The sequence below is a fragment of the Mya arenaria genome, chromosome 4 (genome assembly GCF_026914265.1).
Source record: "Mya arenaria isolate MELC-2E11 chromosome 4, ASM2691426v1".
Taxonomy (NCBI): domain Eukaryota; kingdom Metazoa; phylum Mollusca; class Bivalvia; order Myida; family Myidae; genus Mya; species Mya arenaria.
In genome coordinates, this window is record NC_069125.1 from 49,864,616 (window position 1) to 49,891,385 (window position 26,770).

At 33.3% G+C, this 26,770-nt stretch overlaps 2 protein-coding genes across 3 annotated transcripts; one reads left to right on the top strand and one right to left on the bottom strand.

Annotated features, from left to right (window-relative positions):
- Positions 1–281: 281 nt before the first annotated feature.
- Positions 282–9,770, bottom strand: LOC128231209 (lysophospholipase D GDPD1-like). Of its 2 annotated transcripts, XM_052943714.1 has the most exons (11): positions 9,679–9,770; positions 9,260–9,415; positions 8,863–8,905; positions 8,479–8,614; positions 8,148–8,193; positions 7,766–7,887; positions 5,921–6,010; positions 5,419–5,552; positions 5,050–5,112; positions 4,599–4,650; positions 282–2,758 (listed from the first exon to the last, which is right to left on the bottom strand). In XM_052943714.1, the coding sequence occupies exons 2-11, from the start codon at positions 9,408–9,410 to the stop codon at positions 2,561–2,563; spliced, it is 1,035 nt and encodes a 344-aa protein (XP_052799674.1). In that variant the 5' UTR covers positions 9,411–9,415; positions 9,679–9,770; the 3' UTR covers positions 282–2,560. The 2 variants fall into 2 exon arrangements, with proteins under 2 accessions (XP_052799674.1, XP_052799675.1); XM_052943715.1 differs by lacking the exon at positions 9,679–9,770 and having other exon boundaries at positions 9,260–9,552.
- On the top strand, positions 9,700–25,376 carry LOC128231207 (ceramide glucosyltransferase-B-like). The gene is made up of 8 exons (XM_052943713.1): positions 9,700–9,945; positions 11,771–11,909; positions 17,751–17,853; positions 18,167–18,268; positions 18,717–18,829; positions 20,706–20,884; positions 21,228–21,388; positions 22,004–25,376. The coding sequence occupies exons 1-8, from the start codon at positions 9,848–9,850 to the stop codon at positions 22,279–22,281; spliced, it is 1,173 nt and encodes a 390-aa protein (XP_052799673.1). The 5' UTR covers positions 9,700–9,847; the 3' UTR covers positions 22,282–25,376.
- Positions 25,377–26,770: the final 1,394 nt, after the last annotated feature.

The window sequence follows — 26,770 nt, forward strand, 5'->3', positions numbered from 1 at the left end:
ATTGTGCACAATTTAACCAATGATCTTAACATGATCTGAAAACTGTTTGCATGAAACAGATGTGACTTCAAATTATACATGTACAAGTTTCCTGATAATGGCTGTCACCCCAGATAACTGACATTCAGAAATCCTCTCCTATGTAGTGAGTATCCAGTAATGCCAAACATGGGAAGTTATAAAGGCAATTGCATCATCATAGGCACCCAATTGACACCTAAGTCTACAAGTACATTTAGCATTTATTTAAAAAAATCCATTCTGATAAAACGCACGGCAAATCCTGTTTTTCTTTTTAATAATATTAACTAAAAAGTAGAAATGAACAATGTTTCAATTCATTAGTTGTCAACAACAAGTTGAAATACAAATAAACAACATTTATGACAACAAGAATGTATAAGAAGTTTTTGGAAAAAAGCTAAAACGATAATCTATCACACTCTAATATCATAATGAATAAATATTTTTCATGCATACAAATTACATCCTTAGTACTGCTGAGTGAACACCAACACTTGTCTAGTTATTTTTTGTCAGTAATAAGGGAGGCAATACACAACAATTACTCCAGCCAGAGCTGCGGGCATTACTGCACATGTGTCATGTATGTCAATGGCAACTGTGGGCATTGCTGCACATGTGTCATATGTCAATGGCAACTGTGGGAATTGCTGCACATGTGTCATATGTCAATGGGCTGCACATGTGTCATATGTCAATGGCAACTGTGGGAATTGCTGCACATGTGTCATATGTCAATGGCAACTGTGGGAATTGCTGCACATGTGTCATATGTCAATGGCAACTGTGGGAATTGCTGCACATGTGTCATATGTCAATGGCAACTGTGGGCGTTGCTGCACATGTGTCATATGTCATTGGCAACTGTGGGCGTTGCTGCACATGTGTCATATGTCAATGGCAACTGCGGGCATTGCTGCACATGTGTCAGATGTCAATGGCAACTGTGGGCATTGCTGCACATGTGTCATATGTCAATGGCAACATATTGACTATTAAAGTTTCAATGATGATTTTTTAACTGTTTCAGAAATGTGATCAAGATTAAAGTTATTGCACAGTGACGCTGATTATGACACCATGACAAAAACTGAACCTTTTAAAAAAAAAAAAAATAACAATATAAAACAAACTATGTAAGGTTCTTTGTAAAAAGCAAAGCAAAGTACCACTATAATCCTGTAAATACTATAAACACTCAGGGTTATGTTTATTCTTTGAAGAAGCACATTTCATTTGGGTAACCACCTCTTTATCTGTTGTTATAGTTAATACATTTTTTATATCTATGTATGGGTTCCTACCCCATTTTTTACACAAAATTTATAAATCTAAGGAAACTAAATCTGGAATACTATAAACTGTTGAATTCTTTTATAAGCAAAATAACCATAAGCACATTTAAAAAACGTCCATCTAACTATAGAACGGTTGTTGCAGTACAAGTGAATCAAAACAATTGTAAAATAATTGCTCAGATGGTGGCCAAAAAATATTGTCAATATTGTAAGATGTATTTGACATGGATGTGTCCGTTAAATAGATTCTGGATTTGTTTTTTCCTCTTTATATTTTTGAACTTACAGAATGACCTTATTATTGGACACCAACCTCCTTAATCACAAACGAATAAATGACTAGTAATTAGTCACTCACCAACAAGACACATCTTATCACTCGCATGAGACAGTTGGTCCTTGCATTTATCAATGATTACCAAAAAGAAACTGATATGGCATAGCTGGACGTATACAATAACATATAAATGGATATAGAAACATTTTAAATCAAATATGTTTTAATAATATAAACAGAATATCATATTTGCAGTCATTCAATAAGTAATTCATTGAACTGTTTATCAAAACTGATAAAAACTCCTCAAGACTACTACCATATAATCTTTAAACAAGTAGATATGAAAGCAATGGAAAAGAGTATGGTTTACTTGAAAAGCACTTTAATTACAAACAGATGCAAAGTTATTTTTTTATTTGATTTAAATTGTGAGTAATGAATGTCCAGGCGTGTGACACATGTTTGTAGACAAAGTAGTAACAATCACATACATCATAAATATGAACACATCACAAATTTCGTGAGAAAATTTTGTAAAATAATGTGCTGTAATAAAAATGATATTTTAAGATCAAAAATAATAATATCACATAATTTTGAATCAAAGAACAAAAATGTAAAAAAGCAACAATAGGCTATCCTTGTAAACACTTTGTTTGCATTGACCCAGCTGACCTACCAACGTTCAGACTAAAGATTCTTGACCTTAAGAATGGCAGTTTTTCATTTCATGTTTTCTCTTTTCTTTATTGTTAAACATTAAATGATCACCCATTGGAAAAGGTCTGGGTTGGGCCACAGCAAACTAACCAATTTTAAGAAAGGCTTAATAATGAATATCAACATCTGTGAGAAATATAATCTATTGAAACTCAAAACAACACCATATTTGCAAATGCAATTGGATTGACAATTATATTATAAATAAATCACTATCACAACTAACGGCCAGCAGTCTTCAATGGTTGACAGCAGAGTTGAGACACTGAGCCTCTTCTACTGTGCTTGAATCTGTACCCCGCCAGTGGGCTGCATACTGCGGGTGCTCTTGTAGAAAGTGGGCGAGTTTGGAGGGGAAATCTGTCATCACTCCTGCCACGCCCAGCTTAAACGCCCGCTCATAATCTTCATCATCGTTTAGCACCCATAGGTAAGTCTAGGGTAAAATACAAATATCATTGTTCATAAAGCATTTTAGTAATTTCACTTTTACAATTTTAAAACACATATTTTGTTCTATTGTAAATACATATCCCAATTCCAGTGATATTTTCAAATAAGTAAAAGATCTGCAGCCAATTCAATAAAGCTGGTTATTTTTTTGGTTTCCTTAAAGTGACACTCTGATTCAAAATCGATACATACACATGTATATCAAACATGAGTTTTAAGTGATAAACCTTTAACAACTTACTAAATAATGCATTTATGGAAAATATTAATTACTGATAACATGACTGTGATCGTGCATTTATAGCTGAAAACACAAAAATATTAAATGGTTGGTGAGTTCTAAAAGATCTGGTGCGATCTACTATCATCTCATAAGGTAGAAATATCGTGTTTTGTGCACCTTTCTTTCAAATTAAACTAGGTATCCTTCATAAGAACCATTGTTTTCAACATTTATTCATCCTTTTGGGTATATTAAAATAATTGTGGTTAATCTTATTTGGGAGTTAAGAGTGCATCTTTAAAAATAGCCAAAATATTTATTAATTGTTCAACATTTATCCAGTAATTACTCTTGTCCAATTAAATTGATTTTATTTGCAAATAGATAACCTGTAGATAACTTTTCCACTTTTATACAATTTGTTGCTGTCATCTAACAAGAGGATTCAACAAGAGGATTCATCCATTACATTTGGTCTTATTATGCTCCCCTTTGAAAAAGAGGGGGTATATTGCTTTGACATGTCGGTCAGTCAGTAGGTATGTATACTGAAAGTTTGTCCAAGTGATAACTTGATGATTCCTGGAAGTAAGATCATCAAACTTATCATACCGGTAATGGTTGGACCTTACCAGTAGATGACCCCTTGTCACAGTGATCTTGAATTATAAAAGGTTTTACGAGTAATAACTCGACAATGCCTACACCCATGGCCCTCAAATTTGACTTAGAGGTTGGGCCTTACCAGTAGATGACCCCTATTGATTTTCGTGTCGTTGGGTCAAAGGTCAAGGTCACAGTGACCTAGAACACAAACTCAATTCCTAGACCTATGGTCATCAAACTTGACATGAAGGTCGGGCCTTTAAATTTTTGGGGTCATTGGGCCAAAGGTCAAGGTCACAGTGACCTTATACACAAAAGGGTTATCGAAGATTCTCAGAGTGATATCTCCACAATGCCTGGACCTATGATCATTGAACTTGACACAGGGGCTGGGCATGGTCAGTTGATGACCCCTATCGATTTAACGAGTATTCAGGTCATAGGTCAAGGTCACAGTGATCTTGAATGCGAAAAGTTTGTTTGATAAGTCGACAATGCCTGTACCCATGGCCCTCAAACTTGACTTGGGGTTGGGCCTGGCCAGTAGACGACCCCTTTTGATTTTATGGGTCATCGGTTCAAAGGTCAAGGTCACAGTGACCTTGAACACAAAAAGCTTGTCTGTGTGATAACTCGACAATGCCTGCACCCATGGTCCTCAAACTTGATATTAAGGTTTTGGGTGACCTGTTGATGACCCCTATGGATTTTGAGGTCTTGGAGTCAAAGGCCAAGGTCATTACTCATGCTCATCATCAAAATGCTCACACTTTGAATGGTCATAATCATAAAACTGCCTCAAAGGCATCCAATGTCAATGACAAATCAGCTGTCATTTGGGTCCATGCATATTTCATTCAGTTGTCTAAATAATCCTGACAACAGGGCACTCAGGGGGGCATAATGTTTGACAAACATTTCTTGTTCATTATTGTTTTCACATTGTATTCACTAACATGTATAATGATTGAACAGCACAAAATGTGTAGCCTACCTGTATCCCCCTCCTCTCCAAATGTCTGAACAGGGCTGGTCTCATTAGTAACCTATACAGGTAAAGGTAAGATTTATTTTATGCCGCACGACAAAGCAAAATGTAGCTTTAAATACAGGTAGCAAAATCAAAAGAGATATATATACATATAATACAGTTGAAACTTGCTATGTCGAAATCTGTTATCTCTATGTTTTGGTAATGTCGGGAATTTTTTTTGAATATGTTGGTTTTAATTATACAATTTTTATTTCAGTTATATAGAGGTTTCGTTATCTCGAAGTATTTCCCGAGTTTCCAACAACTTTGTATCTATAATGACTGATTATGTGATGAAAGGAAGTTGTACAACCTTGATAAATTTGTATAAAATGGTATATTAATAACTTCGCAATGAGAAAACACTGCAAATGTAAAACAAAGAGACATTAATACACGTGATGTAGCTTACGTATCAGCTATCCTGAGCAACACTCGGAATTTCAATGGTAGATCAGCTGAAAACCGGCCTGATCTGAAATAACATTTGCAAATATTTCAAAGAAATTCTGTCATATATGTATAATGTAAATGTTATTTGTATTGACAATTTGAAATATCATCTAGACAAACTGATAAATGTTGAATGTTGAGGCTTAGAGAACATTGGCATACATTAGTGTGCCATACATTCACTTAATTACATGATAATTTAATAATAATAGTTTATCAGTTTGGATGTTATCACCAGTAGAAAGAAGGCTAAAATAATATTGTTTGAAAATTGAAGGAAAGAAAATATGAGATATCTGTGAACAAGATAGTTAGTTAACCAACTTACTTAAATGCAATACTTGGCATGATGATTTCCAGCGTGGATTCTTTGATTGGCACGAAGGGCAATAACCCTGTGTAGAACATGATGACTAGAGACAGCACATTTTGGAAAGAGAAAAACAATGGAATGCTCGGGTCCTGAAATGAAAACAAATCAGCAAAATCAAACTACCGTAAATATGTTATTGCTGGCACCATGATTGTCAAGAGAACTGAATAAAAACAACGAGCATGGATAATATCAATTTAGGACTGTTCTATGCTGACATCAACTTACATGGTCATTTAATTGCCACATGCCAGTGTCACTTCATCTCACATATTGAAAATTTCTGATTTTGATACAGTATACAAGGAATACTAAACTGAGTTGCTTTCTGGTAACAAGTTTAAATTCAGATTCATTGGGGTATAAGTAATCAAGATGAAACGTGTCAAACACTTAACTGTGCCAGTTTGTTTGATTTATTACAATTTACTTCATAAAACATAATAGCAGAACCCACCAGTTTATGGAGATATTTGGTTGTGACACTTGCCCTCCCTCCCCACACACTGAGATCCTCTCTCCGAAACTCCTTGATCAACTCATGAACCTGAACAGAGAAACATGCATAATATTGAATCTGATCAGAAAAACATGCATAATATTGAACCTGAACAGAGAAACATGCATAACATTGAACCTGAACAGAGAAACATGCATAATATTGAATTTGAACAGAGAAACATGCATTATGTTGAACCTGATCAGAGAAACATGCAGACAATTAAACCTGAACAGAGAAACAAGCATAATATTGAACCTGATCAGAGAAACATAAATAATATTGAATTTGAACAGAGAAACATGCATTATGTTTAACCTGATCAGAGAAACGTGCAGAATATTTAACCTGAACAGAGAAACATGCAGAATAATGAACCTGAGTAGAGAAACATGCATGAAATTGAATTGTAACAGAGAAACATGCATAAAATTGAATTTGAACAGAGAAACATGCATTATGTTGAACCTGATCAAAGAAACAAGCAGACTATTGAACCTGAACAGAAAAACATGCATAATATTGAACCTAAACAGAGAAACATGCATAATATTGAACCTGAACAGAGAAACATGCATACTATTGAATTTGAACAGAGAAACATGCATTATGTTGAACCTGATCAGAGAAACAAGCAGACTATTGAACCTGAACAGAGAAACAAGCAGACTATTGAACCTGATCAGAGAAACATGCAGACTATTGAACCTGAACAGAGAAACAAGCATAATATTGAACCTGATCAGAGAAACATGCATAATATTGAAATTGAACAGAGAAACATGCATTATGTTAAACCTGATCAGAGAAACATGCAGACTATTGAATTTGAACAGAAAAAAACATGCATTATATTTAGCCTGAACAGAAAAACATGTAGAATATTGAACCTGAACAGAGAAACATGCAGAATATTGAAAACCTGAACAGACTATTGAACCTAAACAGAGAAACATGAATAAAATTGAATTGTAACAGAGAAACATGCATAAAATTGAATTTGAACAGAGAAACATGCATTATATTTAACCTGAATAGACACACACACACACACAGAATGTTGAACCTGAATAGAGAAACATGCAGACTATTAAATCTCAACAGAAAAACATGATTAAAATTGAATTTTAACAAAGAAACATGCATAATATTGAATTTTAATAGAGAAACGTGCATAATATTGAACCTGAATAGAGAAACATGCAGAATATTGAACCTGAATAGAGAAACATGCAGAATATCTAACACAAAACAGTTGAAGAACATTTAGCTTTGCTTTTGATGTACATACATATATATCAATGGACATGTTAAAGTATGATATGCAGTAATAAATTAAAAGTTCATTTATTTTGGAAACAAGGAAATCCATTAATACATTGTCTGTGTTTAATAATTAAACATATATATCAGTCACTAAAGCTCTCTAAAAATAGGACATTGCCAAAAAATGCTGGCTATTTTGAGCTGGGATTTAGCAAAATAGACAACAAATACTCTGTTCTTTGTGTCACATAACAGAGTGAGACACATTGGGATAACTTTGATGGTATTGTTGTTGACCGCGTCACACTTTTGTTTTTCAATTAATAAATTATGATTTACCTATTGTACAGTCTTTAAACTTGGTATTCATAGCAGTCATGGTGGTAGATACCAAGATTATAGATTTAAAATCATGTCCAAAGTCAATGTAACCTTTGTGCTCACAGCAGGTGACACATCTGATTCATTAAATTCTAGTTCCTGAATTATATGTTCATTAAACTTCAATATGTACTAGTATTTTCAATACTAACAGACCTTATGAATGAGGGTTTCATTGTGGACTTTGATGTCAATATTGATTGGTGTACTAGAAAATTTGGTGAAGACGTCACGAAGTGTGGGTATATTGCAATCCCCACCACAACACACGGTAAAACCTGAAGTATAATAATTAGTTTGTTGCACATTGTTACAAAATTTAAAACAGATGGTACATTTTTATTTACAGAAATGGCAAAATAAAAAATATTTTTAGGTTTTGTTTTAAATAGACTTTTTGACTTTACTTACCATGTTCTTTAGCTTAATGTTACATTAGACTGGTGTCTTAATGGGCATAATTTTCATATTACAGGAAATAAACAATTATTAGTTTACTTAAGTTTTTTTATGGTGAATATTAAAGATAACAGCATACCTGGTTTAAAGTCTACCGACATCACAGATTTGTACTTTGGAAGATTCTGTAAAACAATAACTTTTAAATGATACAAATAAAAGGTTATGTGGTTTGCAAAATTATCATAAATATCATTAAAGTAATATCAATGTTGTTATTTCTGAATTACGCAAATTCAATGTTGGTCTTGAAATATAGGTAAATTATTTCTTATTCATTCACTCATGTACTTCTGTTCATGATCTGAAAGAATGATACAACTATATTTGTGAGAAGATATGCAAGAGAGACACTTATAGAAGGCTTAAACCAGGACTTTTTAACACTCGAGATGTTGCTCTCTACTCACTATGAGATCAATGTCAGCAATGTTGGCGTCAACACCAAACTTGCCCTTGAGGTGACCGTCATGTGATACAACCACCTCTCCGTCCCGCGTCAAATGTACATCCACCTCAAGCATCTGAGAACCTTGCGCCAGCGCACTTAACACACAGAAAGGAATAAAACTTAAATTATGGAGAGCATGAATAATTATGCACTCAGATATATTTAAGGACAACAATCATTTGTAAAGGTAAAATCTACAAGTTTTATATATCCTGGAATGGCAGTATTTTTTAAGCCTGTTTCTTGGTTGTTTTTAACATAAATGTAGTAATTAAGACTGTAGACACATGGGATTATACTACATTTGTATATTTTAAACAAAATTAAGACAAAATGCGCTTACTGTTTAAAAGCCGTAACTGTGTTTTCGCAGTTTTCACCAGCGCCTGAAATGTTTAAACATTACCGATATGCAGCCAACATTTAAACACACACATGCCTAAACTGAAGTCCCCCTTTTTTATCCCTACATATTTCTAAATGGCTTTAATGCTCATGTACATATAAAGGAGAATTTTAAAGTATTCCGATTTTTGATATTGTTTTTTTTATGGGTTTTCCAGTCTGTGTCTGAATTTTTTCCATTTTATTATGCATGAGCTGGATAAGAAATGTATGTAAAAGTTTTAAACGTATATACACTGTATATAATATCTGGATCTGGATCTGGATGTATACGCTGCAGAGCCTTTCAGCATGTACGCAGCGGGAAAAGAAAAAGGTTAAGTAATATATATTACCTCCTCTGTGACTTATGTGAACTGGGCGAAATAAAAGCTTTTTCCTCCGATGAAGAATCTGTGGAAATCTTAGCAAAATGAGAGATGCAACTATGTAACCGCCTGCCAGTGTAGCCAACACAACCATGGTGATGAGGGATTCTATGTCCATGTATCCTGTAAAGAAAACTTTACCTTATCGTCTCTGAATAATTTTGAATTACTAAACTTCTTCTTACTGTTATTAATAACATTACATAGCAAGAAATGTTGTTGGCTCTTGAAATATAGAACATAGTCCTAGATCTGTCGCACTCAATACTCAAGACACGAAATTATGTGTCAAACAAATAAATGCATGACAGAGACAACGAGGAAGAAATCAAATGGGTTCTACAGTTTTAATTAAGATTTGTTAAAGACAAAAAAATGATGCATACATAAACCATCGTCCTGTATATCATTATGGATATTTTTTGTGACTTTAGACTTTGATAAAATTAGTTCAGACGTGATTGCTCTCCCTTGGCTAGTTGGGCATGCGCAATTAATGTTATTTTAGGGCTATTTAACCGAGCTAGTCGCCATTAGCATTCTAGCCATGAAGATATGACAGTTGGCGACATTATTTTACTTTCAATTGCAATTGTTTTTCTTGGAGGATGTATAGTATCATGGCTTATTCACATTATAGCTCTTGTTTATGCGTAAGTAATTTTCATGGTGATCTTTTTTTCTTTTTTTTAACCGGCGACAGCTTTCAAAATGTGGGCGGAGTCCTATTCATGTTATTCATATTTATCATCGTGTATATCATTTTCATGTGTTGTAAAATTTATACAGGTAAACGTATGTCACATGTATTTAGTTTCATCAAACACAGTATAAAGACAGTCATTGATTCTGACTCATAAATGTTACAATAAATGATTTAAATTATATATAAATAAAACTCTGATTTCGATAATCAGTTTTCAAATACTTGATTGTTTTGTTTAAAACTGTTCTGACTTATCCACGATAGCATAAGGCCAGCATTCATTGTTCACTCTGTCAGCTTACGGATAACAGTTTAATATACGGGTCGGGTGCGTTGTTATACCACACCCTATGACCACGCCACCCCCAAATGAAAATGAAAATGCTGGTCAAATGAACAGATCAAATTGAAATTGATCTGGTTTAAATTTTGTAATTAGTGAATTTTATGTACTGTAGAATAAATAAAAGCTGGTTGGTTACTTAACTACATGAGTCTGGTTCAACCGAGACTTATTGAGAACCCTATACTTAGAAAAAGGATTTTCTGGATTAATGTTATTGACCCATGGGATATGGTTTTTACAGTGGATGTGGTTCAATTCATATTGTCTATATGTGTTGTAACTATTTCGAATACTAATAGTTTGTTATGAATATTTAAGCTGTTATCTTTACCTTAGTTTCGAAACTATGTATTTGTTATTTTCATACTTCTTTCTGAAAATTGACTTGACATTATGTCCAATGAATATCAAATAAAGTTCATTATCACCAAAGGCGGCTCTGTCAAACGAAGACACAGTGGGGCATAGATAAAAGACAGAAGGGTGCAGGAAAATGGCAGCAGGGTGCTCCCTCCTACAATTTAGGCCCAACTGGAGCACTGACATTATTTTGTTAATGCTTATATACTAGTATTCACCAGATTTGTGTATGAAAACGGTCCACACTGATCATTCCCTTGTGAAATATTTTTCGCCTAATCATGCTTATTTTTAAGTTGGAAATCAGTGATTAAATAGCCAGGCATGATTAAATTTCATAAACGAAATGAAATGTAAAGATTAAGGGTTTTTCATCCAGTCTAAATTTGATGACTACATTAGGTGTCTGGAAAATACCTATAATTTAAAAATATTATTTATTACAGTTATGCAGTTATAATAATTTTGCATACACCTTTCTGTTGCTGACAACAAATTCATTTATTAATTCCATAATTAACAAGAATATAGTACATTTAATACATGATGAAAGCACATTCACAATAATACATTCAAGCACTACAGTACACTTACATAGAAAAAAAAAACAGGATTTAGTGACAATATATGCTGCAAACCATCATGAAAAGTTCGCACCTTTGACCAGCTTGAACTGCAGTTCAACATAAAGTGTAAAGGAAGTGTGTGAAATGCAACGACAGGGACTGATATATGACTTTGATAAAACTAAAAAATTGGATAAGAAAAATCAACATAGGCAGATTATAAAAAAAACATTATACTGAAGATTTCTTTGACACCATATCCCAATGATGACACTAATGTATAAAATAATGCCTACCATCCCTACTGGTTTTTGGACAAAATGTAACCTTATATACACAAATTGACAATATTTTTTTGTGGCCCAAGTATAGGGTATAATACCACTGCAATTCTTGGTAACAAAAACAATATCTATCATGATTGGCCTACCAAATTTCTATTCAATTCACAATTATTTTTAATTATCAATTTGGTGATGAAGACTGGTTTTATATTTCAGAAAGGTAAAACTACACCGAGCCGCGCCAGCTGTTTGCCCGGAAGACCTCCAGGGAATCTCTGTGATCAAGCCTCTTGTCGGTGTAGACTCTAACCTGTACTATAACCTGGAAACTTTCTTTAAAATGACATACCCTAAGGTAGGCTACTTTTTAAAAAACAAACACAATGTTTCACTCATCAATATTTTCTGCGACTTCTTTACACTAGGTATTTAACTAAATTAATACGCTACACATATAAAGGCACACCCAGTCCCTTTGTAAAACATATCATGGTTTGTAAATAGAGACTCAAGTATGTACATCATTTTGTGATCATGTTTAAGTGTTGATTATTGTCAAGCCTGCTTGTGATGAGCAAGATATAGTTGTCACAATGGCGGTTCCTTGTATGTCAATGCGTCCATCCGTCCGTCTGTCAGACTGAATTTGTCCGGGCTATATCTTGACCATGCATTATAGGATTTGCAAAAAACTTGCCATGAAGGCTCATCATGATGAGGTTGCGTGTAGTGCCCAAGATCCAGCTCTGCACATAAAAGTCAAGGTCCAGGTTGAAGGTCAAAGTTGAAATGATCCTTGTCCAAGCTGTATCTTGCCCATTGATAATAAAATTTAAAAAAAAACTTGACATGATGGTTCACTATGATGAGGTATGTACAACAAAGATCAAGGTCACACTATGAGGTCAAAGGTGGACCTTAAAGTTCAAGGTCAAGATTAGAGGTCAAAGGTTGAAATGATCCTTCCACATATTGTTGAACTCCACGTTGTTCTGTATGCAATTGAAGAGCATTAATATGTCTGTGTCAAAGGCTCTTTGGCTCGACATGTTGCCATTTGCTAGTTTTTAATAATTATTGGAATTCAATAAAACACTGAATGGCCAAGAAGTGTTACCATGTTGGAAGGTGTTTATCCTTTATTAAATGGGGATTTATTCCTGGACCCATTACTCAAGTGGGCTATTTAAAAAAAAAATGGTTAGAAAAGTTGAAAAATGGTCTAAATTTAAATCATCATTAAATACAAGGCTGTATGCCTAGTTTTGATGAACAAACTTTGTAGTGTACAAATTTGGTTTTGTATAGAGAAAACAACTCATATTAACATTTTTATCAAACTTTTATTAAACTAAACATGGAATAAAAACACACTTGAAATAACCTAAGTTAACATGTCTCTCAATTATATTTTTAGTAGCTCTTATGTCAGCATTCATTAATAGAATGTTGAATTACTCAGTCGCTCAAAATTTCTGAAGAATTTGATTTTTTGTACTTTTTTTACCGATGAAATGTAATATTCAAAGGTATTTTTTTTTATTTTCTATTTAAATTGTGCAATTAATTTTTTATTTTTTTACATTTTTGTAGAATTCAAACAATAACAAGTAACATTAACAAAGACATCATAGGAGGCATTATGATTTCACTTCACGCAGCAAAAATAAAAACAGGAACAATATTTTAAGAAATTGTTACACTCCTGACATATGTAGATTACAACCATTAAATAGATTTCACTTAAAATTTCTCAGTATAAATTAAAAGACATGCAATTACAAAGTAATTGATAGCCAGTGAAACATTATAAAACAAATCTAGCATTGACACATTGCGATTTTACATAATCTGAGAAAGTTTTTTCAAAACCATAAAAAAGTATTACTGTTACTATTAATAATTCTTGCTAAACTTGCTCAACTTGTAAAAAATTGCAAAACTCAATTGAAATTACAGTAAAGCACTACAACAGTAACACTTTTATTTCATTTAACTAATGGTATTCAGTGTAAGTAACTAAATACAACTGTTTTGAATTGTTACACTCCTGACGAAATATTTCAAGTTTCAAGTTACTATGTATTAAATTTCAATTTAACCCAAAACTAAGACATAAGTGTTGGCAGTGATAGTTTTCTTAGTATATCATGCTTGGGATGGCCTTGATATATCATTTGCATTTGATCAGGTGTACATCCAATTCAAGGTAGCTCACTGCATTAATCTAATCTAAATATCTGAGCCATCCACTTTTAAGATATGTTCATTAGAAAGTCATATTTCACAACATGTTCATAAAATATCTGTCCTTCTATCATATATGATGATAAATTTACCCGGTAATAATATAAATTTATTGCACATCTGCTGTTGAATATTTATATTACCTTTGCTACTTTAAGTCAGACTTACACTAATACAGTGGCACTGACGTGACATTCGCAACACTTCATATATATTGTGGCCAGAACTTAGTAAATTGTGTCACCAACTTTGTAACTTGAGGCCACAACTTAGTAACTTTATTTAGGCCGCAACTTATTAAAATGTGGCAACAATTTAGTTACTTGTGACCACAATATAAATAAATTGATGTCACCTCTGTGTCACTGTAGAGACTTCTTCTTTCTGCATACTGTTGAATTATCAGCCATAAAATGATCCGGTACAAATTGAAAGTAATGAATATAGTCCACACCCCAATTCTCACAGTCCCAGGTATAGTGTCAAAAGGACATTATCATACTGATATGTCAGACAGCTCTCTGTGGTTTGTAAATTTGCCTGGGCTGCCTTTTTCGACACATTTATCTGCTGTTCTAGACTTCAATTTTGAACTTAGCAAATGGTGTTTAGGTACTGGTACATGACTTCCATTTACATGCATGGTGGTTTTTTTGTTGGGCATGATTCTTGAATGCAGCTTTCAAGGTGTACAGCTTATCTTCCCAAGCTGCTGGTTTTGACAGTGTACTTTTCAATTGAGTATCTTTCCTCTTCTTGTATCTATTTAGACATGACATTCTTCTGGCCTGACTATTTGTTTGCAGATGCCCACTTACTTTTGCCATTTTTGTGCTCATACTTTTGGAAAGCCAACTTTGCTTATTTCAAGTGTTTCCTCCACAACTTCATCTTTGTCAACCAACTTTGATCATCTGTTAGAAGTTGCCTTTTCAATAAAAGCTTTATTGTCTTGGCCCAAGCTCTGGGGTTTTCTAAAAGATTCTTCATAACTCGTCAATTTTCTGATTATTGCTTGCTTCTTGTGTTTCCTGTGTTTTCTTATTTCTATTTATTTATTTTTTTAAACTTTACATTTTCATTTTTTAAATTTTATCTGTATTTCCTAATTCTTTCCTTTGATGTACTTTTAATGACTTTCTTCCTTGTATTTAAACTTTTCTTGTTTCTTAGTGACCCTTTGAAACTTGGATGGCTTACACTTAATTTGTCCCTGTTTCCTATGATATTTCTTCTGTAAAACGATAGTATTCACACTCAAAACCTATATTTGGTCAGGAGTGTAACATTGAAGGACATGTCAATAGTCACGCTGGAAATCAAAGTCACATAGTTTTAAATGAATTAAATTATAGATCAGGGTCATCAGTTTGCCTCATTGTAGCCAAAAAATACCATTTGTTGATTGTCTGTCACTGTATGATTTTTCTATTAGTTGCATAGTAATTAAGTTGTTATAAATTCAAACATTTTTGATAACATTTATAGGCATAAAATTTGTTAAAACTTACCTTATTTACATCAGATTGAAAATGTATCCTTCACTTCTCATTTGTAATCTTAACATTTGTACAAGTATACTGTTATACTTCTGAAAATGATGATATAATAATATGCCAAAAATTCGCGAAAAAATGTTACACTCCTGACGGGCACGTATCATCTACATGCTCAGTAACCCACCACTATTTTCACTAATGATAATTTCTTACGATCACTCCATGACATAGACTTCCAGGAAACACCCTAATTAGTACATTTGTTAACTGTTCGCCAACACTGTGTTTCATTTTATACCAAATGTTACACCTCTGACATTTTTAGGCCAGCTTCTTTCTAGAAAGCTAAACATCATAAAGAGTTATAACACACAAAAAATAGTGTACACATGTAATAATGATATATTATCCTAAACTTTAAATAAATTAATTGTAAGTTATATGATAATTCATTCGAGGTATACTTAAAAAAGAGTTTTTTGAAGAAAACAAATGTGGAAAAATTCCTAACACACATTATCAGTATCAGTAATATTTCATGCATAAAAATGAAATATTGCTTAAATTTTTAAATTACCTTGAGGTCAACATATGTGTTTTTCTGGTTATTAAAGTTATTACATTGTCATTCGCTAATGTTGTTTACAGTAATGCTTTGAATTGAGTGCTTTTTGTAAAGTGTCACGTTTTTTTTGTTACACTCCTGACAATTTTGGCCTGTTTTTTGTGCATAACTTTTTTTCCGCTGAAGCTAATTTAGTCAAACTTCCCAGACTTTTAGATGACACAGAAATACAAGATATGGGAAAGAAGAAATGATGATAATTTGAATATTATTCATTTTATTTAGAAAATACTCAAACTAGCCATTTTTTTTCAATAGCCCAAATAGGATTTTTTCTATCAACATGATGAAAATCCCTGGTCTACAATCATGCATTGATTGATAATTCTTGAGTGGGCTTTCTATAGTTATAAAATCTATAGATACAATTAATGTCTGTTTGTGTATTGAGCAAATAGAAGATGATAAGAAATGGTTTGGCTATATTGTGGATCAGGCTTAATTCTGCCATTCAGCACATTCCACCATTCTTGACTGGCTTATTAGAACGTTATTCAAATGCATATTTATAACATTATTTTCTTTATTGCTATTTTGCTAGCTAACAAAGCCCATCAAAATAACTATTCGCTTAAATTTTACTCAAAATGTGACATTTACAGAGTGGTATTCAATTTCACACACAAAAAACTATTTTATCTGTAAGGTTCTTTGAAAATCATATTCCCTGGCATTGATTTCACAGTCATGGACTTGTTATTCTTTATAAACAATATTATTATACTTAAGTTCTCCAAAGTAGAGTGTTCATATAATGTGGGTCATTGTGATGGCAAGTACATGTTTATGACAACGCGCGTAACTGTGAACATGTTTGGGCCATGGGTTTCTGGTAAAGGAGGCTCCAAAGTTGTGCCTCCAAAGTGAGTGCCCTCTATAATGTCAAGTCCTGGCACTGCCCCTGGATTGGCCCCGGCGTTCACTGATGCTATCAAAAGATGTGAAAATAATTGTAATAAATAAAATGTTATTTGATACATGTTAAACTATTTTCACCACAGCTGCCCATCTAGAAGTAGAATGAGTTGCAATATATATGAATGTTGGGTCTCAAACTCGAAATTAAATTGTTTGTGATAATAGGGGGATTTTTATTAAATTTTTAAAACCGAGGACGACAAAAAGATTTGATTTGATTGATACAGGCTGTATTTAATTAACCTCTTGAAATGTGTACGTATCCTTCATTTCAAGATGTTTAAGTCTTTGTTCTTGGCTTAATTCTCCTACATTAACCTAGGATGTAAACATTTTAATACAGAATGTAAATATTAGAATGGTGTAAAAAAGTTGAATTCTCATTGCGCTCTCTCTTTGCACAAAGTTTGTTTGTTTGTTATTGCTTTATCTTCCTGTTGCTTGTGTTTACATAACTTGAACAGTATTTACTTGGTGATGTTATTGAAACAGGACTTTTCAAAATGATTTGCCTTATGAGAAATTATCAATCAGTATGTACATGTGTCCTTAACAAAAACGTTGCATTAAATATCAAAATGCTTTTGGCTGGTCATTCTTTGAGTTCCATGTACACATGTATTTTAACAAAAAGGGTCTGTTCAATTTTTTCAGTTAAGTGATAAAAGAATACTTTAGTTTTAAACAATTTAACTCATGTTGAATTTCAGTCTGTCTTATAATTCTATAGGTTGATTCAAATGTGTAATTCTAAGATATATCAAATTAATATAAATGATATTATGCATACTGAATCAATATTTTATAGTTTTGACTGTTTTTTATCTGTTCTGAAAGAGTTACTTATCCTGTTTCAGTCTGAGCTGTTCTTCACCCTGTACTCAAAGTGTAACTCATTCTATTTCAGTTTGAGCTGTTATTTTCGGTGCAAGATGAGCAGGACCCAGCAATCATGATTGTTCAAAAGCTCATTGAAAGATACCCCAAAGTGGATGCAAAGCTTTTCATAGGTGGGTCATCATAGGTGTCAAATTAAAATAGACAACTCCAAGTTCCGTTGCTCTGTGCTACTGAGCTAATCCTTAATAATAAAACTAAATTCCAACATATAAACATAAAATTAGTAATTTCAAAAATCTAATTTAACAAAGTTGTGCTCTTACCATCTTCTTTGCTTATTATATATACATATGAATATCAACATTGATAAGAATGTAGAAATTAGAACTGGGTTTCTGTTATCTGTATATTTTTGTACACATATTTTAAGAAAGTTGTCTGAAAAAAATACAAACAGCTTTTTTTATTTAATTTTTTGTATAGGAATTCAGTATGCTGGCCCAAATGGGAAGGTGAACAACATGATGAAAGCTTACCAAGCCTCCCGCTACCATCTCGTCAATATTTCGGACAGCTCAATACAAGGTACCTGTACATACTGTGCAATTGAAGTGGTGAATATTTTATGGAATATTCTTTTATGAGCTAATGTTCAATTGATTGTTTTATAGATTTCTGTAGACACAAGAATATTTTATAGATTTCTGTAGGTACATGCAGAGCGTCCATCCTAAGATATAGAAGAAGAGTTTCATGGCTCAATATTGTGCATTTTAGCATGGTAAAGAAATAACTCAGAAGAAAATATTTCCCCATTCGTTTTTTGTTCTGAATCGGAATATCTTTAATATTTTACAACATGATATACACACATGCATGACATGCATGTACTTGGCTGTAAATTCATTTATTTTTTATGCAAGTCAATCCATTTACTGTTTACGGTACTGTTAAATCATTGATCAAAGTATGATATCTCTTTTGAACAATTAGTCAGAGTCTTGGAGTTCACTTTAAGCTGTTGTTGTTTCAGCTCCCCCTGACAACCTGTACGACATGGTGGGTCACATGACTGCTGACACGGGTGTCGTCCTCCAGATGCCATTTTGCTGTGACAGAAAGGGCTTCGCTGGCATCTATGAGAAGGTACTGTACTGGTTTCATGTAGGTTAAGACTTGCTTTCATAGTTTGTAATTGTACCAACCTGAATGAAGCTGTACCTGTTTGTAAGCCACTTTCAAAACAAAGCAACTGAAAAATCAAGATTATGTATGGATCTCTTGCAAATATGTGTTGTTAAAGGTGATGAGCAAATATTTTACTTCATGCTTTATGTCCTTTTCACTTAATATTTTACTTTAAACTGATTATTGGTTCATGTCTATACATTGCTTGCTTCATGTGCACCTTAAAGACCCAACTGGGGTGTAAAAAGGGAGTTTTTTCCCTGTTTTTTTTAAAGCATTTCAAATCAGGGAAGCATTTTTGAAAATTTAAACCTGAAATCAAATCACTATATCCCATAAAAAATTTAGGAATGTAGTTTGATAGTGCCTCCATCAATATGTAAACATATGTGTACATATAGTATAGTTTTTATTTAAAAAAAAATTCTTGATAATAAGAAATGCATATCTTCAATTTCTTAATTTGAATATTGTAGGAGTGGGTAACAAACTGGCTTGATCATGTGATCTTCTGTTTGTAAACATTCTACAGACTGTCTCATCAACTTTGTCCCTTTGCATTTGTCTAGCTTTCTGTTTTAAATATGTTTTTTTTTTTGCATTTCTGCGATCTACCATTGACCAGAACTTTTTATATCTCACTCGGCTAGATATATATTCTATTCTGTTCATGGGGAAAATGTTAAATTGCCCCTAATCCGAGTCATGCCTGTTCATATGTTGTCAAAAGTATGGCTGTGAGAGCAATAAAATGGAGCAAAATTCTTTGCGTGAGCCTGAAACAAACTTTCGTAATGAAATTTAATAGGGTAGGGTGCATAATTTTATACAAATGTTACGGTAGTTATTATGAAAAATTGTTTCTATATAGATTGACCATTCTTTGAAATGTTCAAGAACGTAGGTTATAGACTTGGCTGTTACGTGTTAATGCAAAGAAAAAAAACATTTGATATAAAAATGCATGTTAACTTGGAAAGTAATACCACCCATACAATCTGTGAACTGTCATATTGGCATGGGTCAGTTGGCCAGAGCTAAAGACTTCATATTTGGAAAAAAATCAGGCCAAATTTGTTAACACTTGGTTCATCAGTTATCTTAAAACATCTAAAAACATTCCAACAAATAAGCTACTCGCTCGGATATAGGTTATGTTTGTTTACAATCTTGAGCAACGGATTCTTCACAGGTACTGACCATAACTGATAGGCCCCTCCCTTCTATAGCTCCTTTATATTCGATAGTCTGATAGGTAGGTGGGTGTTTGTATGTTAACTTTGTATTTTATATCTGCTTACAATGGTGTGTTTCCATAGCTTTGTGTCTAATCGTTGTCTGCGTTATCACTTCTCTGCTTTGTTGGAACTAATTTCAATCATGGGTGTACTGTTGTGTTATAGGGCAGAGTAACAGTTGCTTTAATAAAATCACTTTTGTACTGTGTGATTTTTTCCCCTTACATTTTAAACAGTCTGTTGGTGGTCTAGCTAATAAGGAATATGTGTGAAAATTTCTTTTTCAATATAATACAAACTCTCTAAAAAACTTGTTTATTCTAGACTAGTAAACTTAAATTTTCTATACACAATCATTTAAGTGAGTCCAGTTCTGGGAATTTTAGTTGTTAAGCAAGAATGTTAAATTCATATTTCTGAATTGTCAGCTCTCATTTCTCCCAGAATCCTCCAAAACTTTTTAAGTTGAAAATATACAAACATTTGTCAAAGAAACTGTTCATTGTTAAAGACATTCTGTTGACTATAAACAGCATCATTAATCTTCTTTTATATTACAATGATTCCTATATTTGGAAACTTTTTTCATTTTTTAGGTGTTTTTCGGAACAATGCAAGCTCGGAACATGTTGAGCGCGGTTGCCACTGGCATCAACTGTTCTACTGGAATGTCATCTCTAATTCGCAAAGAAATTGTGGAGACTGCGGGAGGACTCGACACGTTTGCCAAGTACCTGGCGGAGGACTTCTTCCTAGCTCATGAAGCAGTCTTACAGTGAGTACATCGCCAAATATGGGCTTGCTTGAGATTGTTCACATCAAAAGTATTACTAACATGTATACAAACAAGACAGGGTAGGCTTTGAAGAGTTTTTGATTTGTCTGTCTGATGAAATAAATGTTGGCAGAATTGATTTAATAATAATCATTTTTCTTTTGACTTATCCTAATGCTAAAATGAAGATTTAACTAAGGCATTATTTAAACCCATTTAAAGTCATTTTCTTCTTATATTTACTAAAACATTTATAATATCATGAAAATTTAAGCAGTATTTATTTAATGCATTTAACAGCATTATTTGAGTGATCCTAATGGCACACACCTTGTTCATCCAGGGGGTACAAGGTAAAGTTGAGTAACAAGCTGGCTATGCAGAATTCTGGTATGTACAGTGTTGACCAGTTCCACAGGAGGCTGGTGCGCTGGAGCCAGCTCCGGGTGGCCACCGTCCCAACACTCATCTTCCTGGAACCTTTGTCGGAGTGCTTGTTGCAAGGTATGTTCTGGGCATGAAAATATTGGGTTGCTGAATAGAATTGTTGGGATGCAATATTAATGTGTGTTCAAGAACTGCTACATTTTAATAGGAAATGAAGACTTATTACTTGAAGTGGTGGAAACAAATCTGATTCGTAAACCTAGTTATTTAAACATTTTGTACTTTGGTGAAAGATATATATATTTTGTGTAAATCCTGATGAAACATGAAAAACTTGTTTGCTTCATTTAGAAAATGGTTGTGTAAACCCTCTCTTTTCTTTACTTGTCAAAACTAATTAAACAGTGAATGAGTTTTATATTGGAAGATCATTTAGGCTCTGTGAGAACATTTCTAAGGTACATGTACCCGGTACCTTCAGTACGCAAATACTACCATAGAATATGTATGTATTGATTTATGCTCTGTTTGAGAAAGAAAAAGAATATAATACTTCTAATACACTTTGTATGTGCATCAACATTCTGAATGAACGATCTGTTAGCTCCTTTGGGCATGAATCCTCATACTCAAACAGACCCCCAGTTTTTGTCAGGATTGACAATGATCAGCTGTTAAACCCCCCATATACTCATCTAACATGATTTTTTATATGTATGCTTCTATTTTCAGGCCTGGTCATGTCTCTGTGTTTCCAGTACGTGTTTGGCCTCTCGGCAATGGCATTCTTCCTGCTTCACATGCTGCTCTGGTTTCTTTCCGACTACACACTTCTCACTTCCTGCCAGAACGGCCCCCTCCCCTTCACCAAGTTTGACTTCCTGTGTGCTTGGCTCCTGCGTGAGTGCACCACATTTTACCTCACTCTGAAATCTCACATGACTTCTGTAATCGTGTGGCGGCATCGAAAGTATCGCCTCAAGTGGGGAGGGACCATTGAGGAAATCTGAATTATTTCTCTTTTAGTTCGAGACAGCTCATCATGTTTTCACATTATTGTCTTTGTGCCTGAACTGAATCTCGAAAGATCATACTGCTTCTTCATCATTCATGTGGAAAGGATCATATTTCTGTTTTTGTGTCTTGAAATCGCATTTTTGTTAACCATTTCATCTCGCAAAGATTTTTTTATATATTTTAATTGATGTTGACACTGCATTAAAAAATTTTTGTCATGTAAGCAGCATTTTAAATGGATTTTTTTATTGATTTAATCAATATTAATGGTCATATATGCATTTTATTGCTTTAATTAAATGTTTTAATTAAGAGTGTATACATACATTATGATTTATATGGATTAAGAATAGTTCACTTTTTTTTAATCTAAAACGTTTGGCAGAAATTAAACATCTTTAATTTATTGTTTATATTTTAATGAACATGAAAGTCCTTAGATGACTAGTGATGTATTTTGGTTGTTGGTATTGAAACAGTCACAGAAGATTTTTATCATGTGTGAACTGGTCTTTTTTGGTATTTGTATCTATGACAGTGCTCAGCAATGCAATTTTTGTGTGAATAACGGCATAAGTTAAATATTACAGTTGTTATTTATATGTCATAATATAAACAATTTCAATAGTGCTGATGTATGTGTGACTTACTATTTTATGGTAGCTATCTTTTCAATGTACCGTAACTTTAACACCTTAATGATTTTTATGTGATAATTGGTATCTGGTAACAATTCTATATAGCATTAAGCCATTTGTATAAACATGTTGCAATTACATGACCAACTGACCAAAACAGTCCGGACTCTCTGTTTTCTGTTTGAGAATTTATGAAGGAAAATCAAAATTAATCTAGAAAGACAAAAAGAGCAAAGCATCTAAATAATTTCCTTCTTCCAACTATAAAAATTTGGGTTGGTCATGCAACAGCAAACAAACAATTCTTGAGTATTGCCAGTAGGCTAGAGGTGCTATTCTCCTTCCTGTCTTGTGGGCGTGTCTCTGTGTTGCCGTGGAAACGGCACTGTTCGACCCTGCCAACCCCGGCAGTGGCATGACAACAGAACAGAGACTGGTTCCCGGAGACAGGGCTGGATATGTGTTGAATGGGGGGAGGACTTCACAGTAATAAATGATCTATGTAAATATATGAGTTGGTTATGTGTTTGTAGATTGATTGTTAGGAATCTTACAATGGTAGCTTACTTACCTCTTCTGTAAAAGTGACTGTATATTCATGTATATTTGCATATTTTTGCAAGAACCATTAAGCCTTTGATTGTCAAAATCTTTTCTTTTTTATTTCATTAAAGTTCAGCATTGCTTTGAAAAAAAATGTATTGGTTTTGTGTGTCCTGTTAGTAAAATAATGAAGTGTTTATGTGTATTTGCAATGGACATTTCCTGTATGTGAAAGTGATTGAATGTATAACAAAGTGAATTTCTAAACTTTTTATACAAGCCTTTATCAATCATTGTAAAAAATGCAATCTAAAACTGTACTTTTTTCCTTTTTGAATATTGATTTTGCTGTTAATGCTAATTCTTTACAAAAGGAAGATATATGAATATTTGATAATAGTCGTAACAAAAGGAAGATAAATGGATATTTGATCATCTGATTCAAGTTTTGCAATATAAAAAAACGCTTGGTTATTCTCCCAATGCTGTGTTTTTGGTTAATTTAAGTACTGTAAACATACTTTTGAAGGTTCAGACTAAGGCACAGGAAATGAATGATAACCAAAGACGCAGTTTGTTATCTGAAAGAAGTGATTTATGATCAAATATCCGTTCCTATTTGAAAAAATGAACTTGAACACATTTTTTGTTAGCATGAAGTGGCAAGCATATGTATTGTATCTATCACAGGATAAGGACGTAGGGGTGGGGTAGTTTCCAGGGGGACATGACCCCATACATATCCAAGCTCATTGTGACCCTGGGGCACAGGATTCAATGCTTCAGTGACTAAATGAAACATGAAATTATTATGTAATTATGACAGGTAAAAGCCCAACATACATGAATGAAATGCAAGACTTATTCTTATCTCATAACTTAATATTAAGCCTATCCACAAATCTATACATTTTAAATTTTGACATTGGACTGTTCTCTACAAGTGATATTTTAAATGAGGTCACTGTCCATGAAGTGAGAGTACACTTGTTATAAAATTTTAATGATGACATTGGTTCCTGATTTTAGCCAATGATAAAGTCAAGTTTACCACTCTCTGATTCATGGTCATTGCCATGAGTATGGCCTACATTCATGATGTCTGCGCTGATATCTTTATGATGTCTGTGTCAATATCTTCCTGGATGTTATCTGCCAATTATCTTGTCACTGTTCAGGTTATTGTCATCAGTTGGGCAAACTTTGATAACATGTCATCATCCCATATCAAAATACAACCCTTACTGCGGCTCTGATATAGTTATCAAAGTCGGTGACAGATAGACTTGCACATTTTAATGTGGTACAGGTTGGCAATTTGAACAGGATCATGTCATTTATTAGTTAAACTTGCATGCCTATGTCTAGTTCATTTGCAAAATACTGATAACCTAATATTGAAATATTGGTTAGGCCTGGATGAAGACAGATGCATCAGAGTAAGTTGAATAACTCAGTCTAACTATTCGTAATATGATTAATTAGGTAAACATTGCACAGGTCAGTGTTTTTCCATGGTTTGTACGATAGTACCTTATTAATATTAAATTGAAGCAATAAGCGTTGAAGCATTGAATACTTGGGTGCCAGTTCTGGACACAGCCTGGTTAGTAGCAAGTGTTCTCCCAGCACTTGTGTGGCATGATCGTCCCCCTGGGGAAGGGTGCCCTGTAGCAACTAGTAGTAGCTGTAGCAAATCAACCAACAAGTTCTTCTTTTACAGCCAATACCAACCAACATATATATATATCATTTTCAAAGAAAATATGTATTTTAAGTTTGATGGATTTTTTTACAATGAATTATATTAATTATATAATACAAAATATATTGTTTATTTTTATTTTATATACATGTATACTGCCATTTCGGTTGATTAATAAGGACAATAAAGTGTGTAAAATTCACATCCTTGTTTTATTTTCTCTTTTAACATTGGTTGAGCTCCAATACATATGCTGATTTGTTGCAAAAACATGTTATGAATAATTTATAATGAATTTGGAAAAACTTGTTTATGTTTTGTCATGAAACATTCCTATCTGTCCCAGTTATAACTAAGAGGCACGTGAACGTATCAGAACATGAAGTAAACATTGTGTTGACAGCTCCAATTACTCAAACTGTCTAATGAGCATAAGACGTATCTTATTTTATTAAGTGAACTTACTGAAAGTTAAAAGTCTAAAGTCTTTAAAGGTAGAACATTAGAGTATGACAATGAGAAGTGAGCTGTGACTGTACTTTGAATTAAACTTGGTCTCATCCTGGGTGATGATTGAATTAATAGAGTCTTTGTAATTTAAATTTCAACTAATTTAAGTTGATTCTTTTTTATTTATTGTAAGTAGGTTTTGAGATCAAACCTCAGCAGCATCTATATAAAAATGCAAGTTTCTTTTACTCGGGGATTCAGTGTTGAATTCATTGAAATGCGCTGAAACCAGTCAATATTATATACAACATTTTATAAAATTCTGAAAAAGGTGAAAGCAGTTTTGTAATGCCCTGAGCTTTAACCAAAACACAGTCTTCTGGTTTATAAAGAAACTGTTTCAAATAATATTAAAGAAAGGTCTTTGCCTTTAATATGGACAATATTGCTGATTTCCATAAATAGTTTACTTAGCTGATCTTTGATCGTTAAGACCTTGTTCTTGCACAGATCACACTTTATATCAAACCAAAAACAAGGTTTGCTTGATCCTGTTGAGGGATTTGAGATTGTTCCAGACATTTTGGAGATTGCATGCTTGGATTAATCAAAGCGCGAGGCGCTGAAAGACTATCTGCGGGCAAATATGTGAGAGTTGCAAATTTTATTTGAACTATGGGAATGGGTGAAGGGCACATAAATAAAAGTGAAAAATGTGCCGAGAGCGCTTGTGCCCACACTGGGCGAGGAAACAAACATATCTATATCTTTATGGCGTCTTGTGTCATTTTGTTTTTGTAAATGTCACTTCAATCGTCGTAATCCCCTATCCCCATGTATTTAGTGTTACAATGCATGCCCCATTTCAAGCGTTTCTAAAGGTTTTTCGTTGCTTTGATTAGATACCATAGGATAGGAAAATACAATACATCATATATATATATATATCATTTCCTTTCATTAACATACACGTTTTGTTTAGGGGACAATCATTTTTTACAGACAACTTCAACAATAATTTCATTCAAAATACACAGCTTATATCACTTCAGTCGACGTATCCCCATGTATTTGAAGTTACAGTAAATGCTCTTATCAATCGCGTCTAAAGGTTTTTAGGTGTTTTGATTAGATAGCATACGTTAG